Source organism: Fringilla coelebs, assembly GCF_963513975.1.
Source record: "Fringilla coelebs genome assembly, chromosome: 5".
Classification (NCBI taxonomy): domain Eukaryota; kingdom Metazoa; phylum Chordata; class Aves; order Passeriformes; family Fringillidae; genus Fringilla; species Fringilla coelebs.
Genome location: NC_140033.1, coordinates 59,536,929 through 59,546,154, shown reverse-complemented (window position 1 = coordinate 59,546,154; position 9,226 = coordinate 59,536,929). Strand labels below are relative to the sequence as shown.

The following is a 9,226-nucleotide window of genomic DNA, read 5'->3' as shown; positions in this document are numbered from 1 at the left end:
GGGATTGGCAGCGGCCAGAGAGGTGCCAGGGGAAGCGTAGCAGGGTCAGGTGCCCAGCCCCACACCTCAGGGGCTCCCCTGGGCACACACCCCACTCTGGGTTTGGGGCACGAAGGTGAGTGACCAGCTCACCACCTTCACCTGCAGCAAGGGACCAAGGGGACACTGGTGCTGAAAGACTGAGATTGCACAGGTGAATTTGCCAAGGGAGATATATTTATGCAGCTGAATAACCATCTTCGAAAACAAGCAGCAGGACGGAAGCAAAAGTAATGAGAGTAAGGACTGGCAAGGAGCACAGGAGCCCTGAATTTGGAGTAGAGAAACAATCTCTCAAAGTGGCTTGGAAACACAGTGAATAACAAACGTTTGTGGCTCCCAAATTCGCCCTTTCATCTCTTTTCAGAAAAACTACATTTTGACATTTGTCCCAGTCTGCAGCCTGGTCAAGAGTGAGGACACCCGGCTTTCAGCTCTTCATGTAAACTCATGCCTTCTGCCAAGAGTAAAACCAGCTTGCTCTAATTGACCTGAGCACATGTTCTATGGAGCGAGGCTGCTGACAGGACGTGTCAGTGTGGACATCCCACAACAGGGAAGGGTTTCCCTGACAAAACCCAAGGATAAGGCTCTATGTAAACTTGTCATCCTTTTAATGATACCACTGTTTTTTTTAATGACCACTTTTCTCATTTCGTTATTAGATTTACGCATATAACTCCAGAGCCGCTTACAACAGAGAGGGAAACGAAAGAAAGGGAGTCACAGCGAAAAGGTTTGGTTCTTGACGCAGAGGGTGTGACCCTCCCGTGCTGTGATCCTTGACGGTCACTTCCAGCTCAGGATACTTTGTGATTCCGTGGCTCCACGACCGCGGGGACAGCACCCGACGTGCTCCACGGCGAGAGGGGAAGGAGGACGAACAGCAGAGGGAGAGGAGGAGGAGGAGGAAGGAAGGAAGATCCCTCCCTGGGCCGCCCGTCCCGCCCCTCGCGTCACCCGTGCGCGCCACCTCCGCTGCGGCAGCGCCGCCGCTCCTCCGGCCGCGGCTCAGCGCGGGGTGAGCGGGGCCGAGCGGGGCCGAGCGGGGGTGCCGGGCTCCGGGCTGCCGCGCTCCGGGCTCCGGGCGGCGCCGTGTCCCCGGGAGCCGCAGCCCTCGGGCGCGTCCCGGGGCTCCCGTGCCTGAGGGAAGCGGGGCCGGCCCGGCCTGAGGGGCAGCCGCGCCCGCCGCGGGTTGAGCTCCGCCGCGGCCTGGTCTTTCCCCCGTGCTCCTGGGAAATGCAGAAGTAACGCGGGGGAAAGAGCGTTCTCCTGGCGCCTTCCGAGTGAGAAGGGAGCGCTCCGAAACAAGCGGGTGGTTCGGGAATAAAGAATAAGGCAGCCCAGGGCAGCAGCGCTTGGCTTTGGGAGCAGGGAGCCGGGAGCTGGTGGAACGGCAGCGCTGAACGCTGGGTTTGGTTTAGGTGTGCCAGCTCCTGGTGGAAGATCCTGGAGGTGTCATTGCTGGAAGTGACAATAACTAAAGTACTCGTTCGTCTCACAGATGTAACATCTCACAGAATCACCCTAGAACAGGCTTTGGGAGTCTGCAGCCTTCACTTTGCTTCTCTCCCAAGCGTTCTTAGTCGGGCAAGGATTAATGGAGGTCTCCAGCCTCAGCTTGGGTTGTTACAATTCTTTAGCGAGTCAGGAGTGAAAATCAGGTTCCTCAGACCACAGGTTTGCATTGTTCAGGAGCTAAAGGTGTTTTCATTTTAAGGCTGCAGTAAGTAGAGATTAAGCAAGTTGTGTGTTTGATAAAGACACACTTTTGGAGTCCTGTGATGAAGAGTTTGGGGAACAGCTTGTTGCTTTGTCTCTGAATGCAGGAATTAGAACTGGCTGTTCTGAAAGAGATAATTAAGCAAAGCTTAGTGATTATTTCCCCCTGGAATAGATGCTCATGTTGAAGTGCTGCCCTGCAATCATTTAGGAGCTTCTGTCTTCTCACACTAGGACTGCTGCCTTAGGTTGAGGTCTCTGATGCTTTGCCTTCCCTTTTGTTACCTTGACCATTATTCTCTCTTCTCAAATTACTTGTATTATTTTCATGCTTGATTTTTTTTTCCTACTTCCTTTAGAGTGCTTTGCTAACAGGAGTAAATCAAAGCAGGTTCTCCAATGAGCAGATATATGTACGTGAAGTTATGAATACTCCAGATTTGTGTTATTAAACAACAGGATCTGTGTAATCATACTAAAGTGGACTTAGCACTGTCCTGATGATTATTCTTATCCATGATCTTTAATTTGTGATGTTCATATTCTGGAATCAGCTGTGCAATATTTTTTAAAACAAGATTTTTAAACTTTAACCTCAGTGTCATGCTCTTGAAGGAATTTGTCTGAAGACTTATTCATTCAAAAAGGCAAAGTACAGAGAAGATACTATTTCAGATACAGGATTATGGGATTCCTGTTCTTGTCTACTACAACCAATTCTGCAAAGAAAGAGTAAAGAAGACTTAAAATGGGGAGGGTTAGAAAAGCTGTGAGAAAACCCTTCTCATGCTACTTAGGAGAGTGGATGTTATCTGGTGGCCTAATACCAATGGTTTTCTCTTCGGGGCATTTTTGTTGCAGAGGTTTTTAGGTGAGAGATAACTAAAAGAATGGGAAGCTGCTGATTGATTTTCTTGGAAAAAAGAATCTGGCATGGGCAAACTACTGTTTTCTTCTCAAAAATAATAGGTATTGTGAGAGACTGAAAAGAGAATGGAGAAAAAGCTGATGGAGATGATCAAGGAGAGGGAATTGAGATGGGAAAGATCTGTGTGATTCATATAGAGAAACATTATTTTTTTATAGCCCATTGTTACATGATTATTTCAACAGTGTTTTAAATAGGCTGAGAAACTTTCATCAGGAAAACTTCCCAGGTCATTTTCTCTGTATGTTCAAGTGGTGCCTTACCCTGTGCTTGTGTAGCAGTCAGTGGTATCACATGGGTGCAATTTTTGGCAGAGCTCACACTGTAATTGTTCCTTGGGATGGAGATGAAGGGTTGTCTTGAGCAAGCTGAGTGAGTTCTGCTAATAAACCATGCTAGCCATGGTAAATTGTGGTGCAGAGTACTTCTATAGTTGGTCTATATTGCTGTCTGTAGGCTGGGAATTGTCCCTGAATTCATGTAGATGTTCTTTATCAGCAGAATTACATGCTAAACTATTAGACTGATTTTATGCAAGGAATATGTGATGTCAAATGAGCGCTCAGTGTATGATACATTCCTTTGTTTGCCTTAATTCTGGGATAGCTGGTTCTGCTCTGAGCTGGGTGAAGAGCTGTGGCTCTTCTGTTTGCTTTTGCAGGGAGGTCCGTCTGTCTGTGTGAGCCCACCGCTCCTGGGGAGATGTCCAACGTTTCCAGCTACGCCCTCCGCATGGCCCGGCTCAGTGCCCAGATATTCGGTGACGTGGTCAGGCCCACGGACTCCAAATCCATGAAGGTGGTGAAGATGTTCAGCGAGCAGCCCCTGGCCAAGAGGGACGAGGTGCACAACTGGTACCCCCCTCACAACACCTACTATGCCCTGATGAAGAAACTCCGCTACTTCGGGCTCTACAGGTGCTCCCTGTGCTCGGGGGCTGGGAGCAGCTTGGAGATGGAAAGGGGGTGGCTGGCAGTCTCATTCCAGTTGTTTTCAATCCAGGGAGGGATTCACAGAACAACCGGTGGGGAGAACTCGGGGAGTGGAAAGCTGGGAGATAGACATGGGGGGGCAATGAATTGGGAACCTATCACTCGACGCCCCTGCTAGAAGGTTCTAGAAAGAGGGGATGGGAGGCCAAGTGATTGACAGGGGTCCAGGGAGGAGATTGGGGAATGAATCAGCAGAAATTAGAGGATTGATATGGGGGAGGAGGGAAGCAACTTGGGACAAACCATGTGGGGAGAATGAGGGTACATAGATCAAATCATTACAGAAACAGAACAAAGGCAATAAAAACACGTTGGGGCTGGTCAGGCAGCGACCAGATGGTCACAAAGAGGACATGGCGACAGTTTTCCTCAGGGGAAGTGTTTCCTTCTGATTATGGTGCATATGGAAGTAGGCACTTGATTGTTGGCACTGAGGGCAAGGAGAGCAAAAGTGACTGCTGTCTAACTTTTATCTTAATTGGAACCTTTTGTGAGAAAAACTTGAGGTTTAGTTGTGGGCAAGCAGTGACCTAAGAAATAGTTCCTGCTTTTGCTTTGTGGGGAAGAAAAGAAACCTTTCTGATAGACAAGAGACGCCTCTGTAGTTCTGAATATGGCAAATGAATGTGCTACAACTAGGTGATGTTAACACCAGACTTACCATATATTTCTGTCACACAACAGCTAATAAGTGAAATTTAGAAGAGACAGAAAGTCTCTGTTAGGCCAGAGGGCCTTTTTATTCTTGAAAATAAGCTAAATTAAATTAAATTCAAAAGTGATTTAAATAGTCTTGTTAATTCCCGCTTCATCCAAACCAGTTGTCTCATTTCTAAATTAACTCCCACAGTCTGTATCAGGGAGAATTCTACTGCTGAAGAACATCAGCAGGAGCCAAGAGCAGTTCTTTCACTTCAATCAGGTAGCACTAAAAAATCTTTGAAAGTGAGGCTGCAAACCCTGTATAGTCAAAACAGATTACTTGTCGCTAGTATGACAATACTAACCATCAAGGATTGCACCCAGGATGCTCTTGCTTTAGGTAGGTGTTCCAGCACTTTCTAGACTGGCTGTTTTCTTACACAGAAAGCCTCAATGTGATGCCAGTGTTCTTTACTCTTCTCCTTCCCCTATTAAGTTCATTCTCTAGCTGTATACAATGAGTTGGTAGAAGAAAAAAAATGAGTAATGAGGAATCATAGATTAATGAGGCTGGTAATAAATCACAAGCTTCTTGTTTCTGTTTAGAGAAGTTGTGTTTAAAAATAGCAGTGCAGCAATCTTAGGCTGCACAGGATGCAGTTATGACTTTTGAAAATCACTTTGCACTAAAATAAATACAGGAACATATTAATAGAATTTATTAGAAAGTGATTGAAGATTGATTATCCCTGCCAACCCCTTCATCCTCCTTCCTATTTTACTCTCTTATTATGATTCTCCCACTACTGATGCCATCTTCATAACTCATTCCTGAAGTCACCTGAGAGCAGTGCCATGTGCTGTAATTACTGCTCAGCATGGCCCTGTTTCCCTAGGAGCTAATGACCTGAACACAGGAACACAATGTGCTCTGGCTGCACTGCTGAGCTGGATAACAAGGGGGAAAATCTTATTCTTGTCTCGTGCTGATTTTTGCATTTTACTGCTCATTTAAGCAAAGGGGATCAAAAAATGCAATTGAAATAATACATATGTGCACACACCCTTTGTTGCTGAAAAGGACAACCCTGTTAGTTCTGGAAGTATCAGAGGAAATCTCTCGTGTTATTATTCAGTGATACTGCCAGCAGTAACATGGAATACATTGCAGCAAGCTTCAGTATGGACTTCATGGTTAAAAAAGTTTTGATTTTGGGGTTTTTTTTGAACTATATGCTATATTAGCATATAGTTCAAAGAATTATTGGGATCTCCACATCCCAAGAAAATGAGTAAACTTTATTGCTTCTTGTCCACGTAGGGATGAGCATCAGGACTTCAAGGAGGAGATGAGGCGATTGAAAAAGCTCCGTGGGAAGGAAAAACCAAAGAAGGGAGAAGGAAAGAGAGCTCTCAAGAAGAAGTAGTGCTGCTTGAACAGTGTGACTGACAGCTCTGGAAATGCTAGGGAATGGCTGGAGAAGGCTTGGCATGTGAGCTGTGTGTGGGGCACAAGAAAAATGCCGTGAAATTGTGGACTCCACCTTGGGAATGCACTTGGGTCTTTGAAGTTTTACTGGTTTTGAATTTCTATACTTCAAATATACTGTATATTGCAGCACAGTAATAAAAGAAAAAGTGCTCAGTGTTTTTCTTGAAACCACCTGTAGCTGTTGCAGTTTTCCTTGACCTGGAAATTGTTTGCTTTTCATTGTCTGTTTTACTTTCTTGTATTTATATCAACACTGTTTTACGTGTGGCCACAAAAAAACAAGGATTTCTGCTTCTGCAGCTGCTTGTCAATCTTACCTGTTATAATTAGTTTCATTTCAGGTAACTCTAGTGCTATTTTTTCAAGTTTTTTTAAGTTTTTTAATTTGCTGTTACATCCTGTTGTTCTGTGGTTTTCACTGGACAATACTTCCAAACCACTGCCTGCCCACAGCACTCTCATTGTACCCTAAACTTTTAGATGCTGCAACAGAAGAGGCTGAAATATTAACTAAATCCATATAATAATGGAACTATTATATGCAATAATGAAATTTAAAATATTTTTTACAGTAGACTGATTGCTTGGAAGACATGTATGAAACACTACCTAAGACAATGAACATTTTTATTAGCATTCAGTAGGGGTTTTATCACTAGGCTCCTTTGGTTGCTAATATTAATCATTGGTGGATCTACATAAATTTGTAACAGCTCAACAGCTCTACCTCACCAAGATTATTAATTGAAGAGGTGCTGATTGTGTTAAAAGGTGTTTCTGGTGAGCTGCATAGTTCTTCTTCAGTGTCCTTACTTCATGTTACCTGCTTCTCTAAGCTGTAAGAGAAGCTGATTTTAGGAAATCTGCAGTGTTGTGGGAGAAGCACCTGAGTTCTCACCACAGTCAAAAAAATGCTGTAGAAGTTAATATTTTATATGCACTGCTCTGTACTGCAGTGGTAGGTTTCTCTCTTACTCTAATTTAAAATCCTATTAGTAACTTAGAACTTTTGCTCAACTCTAATGTTCTTAAGCCATTTTTGTGTTCCATGTGTTGTCTGTGGGTTGTGACTGAAGTACCTGGAGCCTGTGGAGGGCCTGCCAAGAAGTTTGTGGTTCCTGGGACATGAGCATGCAGCTGAAGGGAAGGGTCTGGCTCCCTTGAACTCACCTTTGGGAAGAAGAGCAGCATGGACTCACATACTGGGCAGGAAAGAATTATCTAAGTAGAAAGGTTGCTGCTGCCTGACACTTTCTGGCTAGGAGTGTGAGGGGTGAGGTTGTTACGTTGCTTGCTTTGGTGAAGAGAAGGACCCATTCTGAACCTCTTCAGCAGAGCTACTGCAGCAGCTCTGGGCAGCTCTTGATGCCTTCTAAAATTAAATCCAAGATAAATAAAAATGTTTTCCCTGCTATTTAAGATGAAAAATCAAGACCATCTCTTCTGGTGCTGTGAAACTCTTAAAGCTTTCACAATATAAACATGCAAGGGACCAAAAAGTGTGCATGCATCGAAAAGGGAATTGTGGTTCTGTGAAGGAAGTATGAGTGGCCTTAAACTTTGTGTGTGGGGGCACACCTGGTTATGAGTAACTTAGAACAATATCTAACATACTTGTGCAACATGATGAAATTGATGGAAGTGCCTGTGAAGTAGGAGATACGAGACAAATGGTCTGAATTGTTGATTTTCACCTTTTTTGTGCAGCATTTACAAAAGCAAATGGATGGAGGAAAAAAAAAAACAACCTCTTTCTGAAAAAGTACAAGTACAGGAGAGGTTGCCCTGCCTAATTTTTCCTTATTTTTCTTCTGTAATAGTCATTTGCTAGAACTTGGTCTTTTCAAAAATGATTGTTTCCCTTCCCCTAAGTCTTCAGCCTAAAATAATGATGACTCAGCCAGTATTGGAGCATATCCTAGTGTTAGTATAATCCATTGCTTGCTGGGAGCATTAGCATAACTACTTTGTTCCAGAAAATACAGCCTTCTCCTTTCCATAGCTGGGATAGAAATAAGCACTTTCCTACCTCCCTTCTAGCCTGTGCTATGTCATGTAGGAACAGGCATGGCCTGAAGAAGACTGCATTTCATCAATCACAGGGACTAGACAGATTGGGAGTCAGTCCTGAAGCATCACAGGAGGTATAATGCCATAGGTGTATTTAGGGGAGGAAGGAGAGTTCTGGCCACATTCTGAAGGGTAAGGATAGGAAGACTTATGCTTTATACAGCTATTGGTATAATGGTGTTTTATGTGCATCCATTTTTTGTACAAATTACCAAGTTTAACTAGAGCTTTATTTTCAGTTTTCCCCTTAAAATTATTTTTTTCACCATTGAAACTGCTGTGTCTTGTTACAAAATTCACTCTTTTCCTGAGGAAATGAACTGACTGCCCTCAGAAAATGTATGTATTAATTCTTGATCAGAATAAACCTGGTTAGCTGACTTCCAAGGGGCTAACTGAGAGTAAAAACTAACCTCTTCCCAATCCTGGGCAACTTTATTAAGTGCCACTGTTTCTTTATTTTGCAGTGCTTTAGCTATGCCTGTCTTTAATTAGACTCTGGTATGATGTATTCATAGCTGCTGAGCACTGCTGTGATAATCACAAGCTATTTTGTAAACAGGCTGACCCAGTTGCTGTATATATCCTATAGGGAGTGCAGCTATTGCCAGAACCTCTTACTATTGCAAGCCCTGCAGACAGGCAGAAGCTCACTTGCATGTGACTGTACTTTGTAATGGTGGAAAGAAAAAAAAACCCTCAGTCTTGCTTTCTGGCAGAGGTACCAATGTGTTAAAATATCTGTGCTCTGCTCAGAAAAGTAATAACTTGAACAAAGTTTCTCCTAATGTGGAAAGAGTCTGTTCTACTTATTAAAACAGCATGCTGAGTTTACTCAGCTCAGAGTGAAATGCACCTGAATTTCTCTAAGGTTTTAGATAAATGCTTTGTCTTGCTCGCCTTTGCTTCCCCAAGAGTAAAATTAGAATAATGATCTCTTAGTGAGCAGCATCATGAGGTTAAGCTGCTTCAAGGCTGGGAGTTTACCCCAGGAGAACCCTGTCATGGGCAGCTTAGTCTGGCTCCTGTGGTAGCACTTGGAGCTCTGTTGTTTCAGACACATGGTTCTATGCAACAGCTAAGAACATTTTTAACGCATATTTCTTAAACTATAAATATTTTTGAAAATTTGAAGTATCTGTGTACATCTTCCTCTGCCACTTTGAGTTTGAAGGCTATTTTAGGATAATTTAAAAAAACAATCAACAAAGATGAAAAGATTCACAAATTTAATGTTTTATGATTTTATGTTTTTAAAAGATTCACAAATTTGAAAGGCTGCTTTGATAAGGGAATGACTGTGTTTTTTGTTCTTTCTTTTAAAGCAGAAAGGATAATATG

At 43.5% G+C, this 9,226-nt stretch overlaps 1 protein-coding gene across 3 annotated transcripts; it reads left to right on the top strand.

Annotated features, from left to right (window-relative positions):
- Nucleotides 1-942: 942 nt before the first annotated feature.
- MRPS33 (mitochondrial ribosomal protein S33) lies at nucleotides 943-5,986 on the top strand. 3 transcript variants are annotated; one of them, XM_084205869.1, is made up of 3 exons: nucleotides 943-1,060; nucleotides 3,351-3,606; nucleotides 5,645-5,986. In XM_084205869.1, the coding sequence occupies exons 2-3, from the start codon at nucleotides 3,392-3,394 to the stop codon at nucleotides 5,748-5,750; spliced, it is 321 nt and encodes a 106-aa protein (XP_084061995.1). In that variant the 5' UTR covers nucleotides 943-1,060; nucleotides 3,351-3,391; the 3' UTR covers nucleotides 5,751-5,986. The 3 variants fall into 3 exon arrangements, with proteins under 3 accessions (XP_084061995.1, XP_084061997.1, XP_084061996.1); XM_084205871.1 differs by lacking the exon at nucleotides 943-1,060 and adding an exon at nucleotides 1,074-1,286; XM_084205870.1 differs by lacking the exon at nucleotides 943-1,060 and adding an exon at nucleotides 1,074-1,325.
- Nucleotides 5,987-9,226: the final 3,240 nt, after the last annotated feature.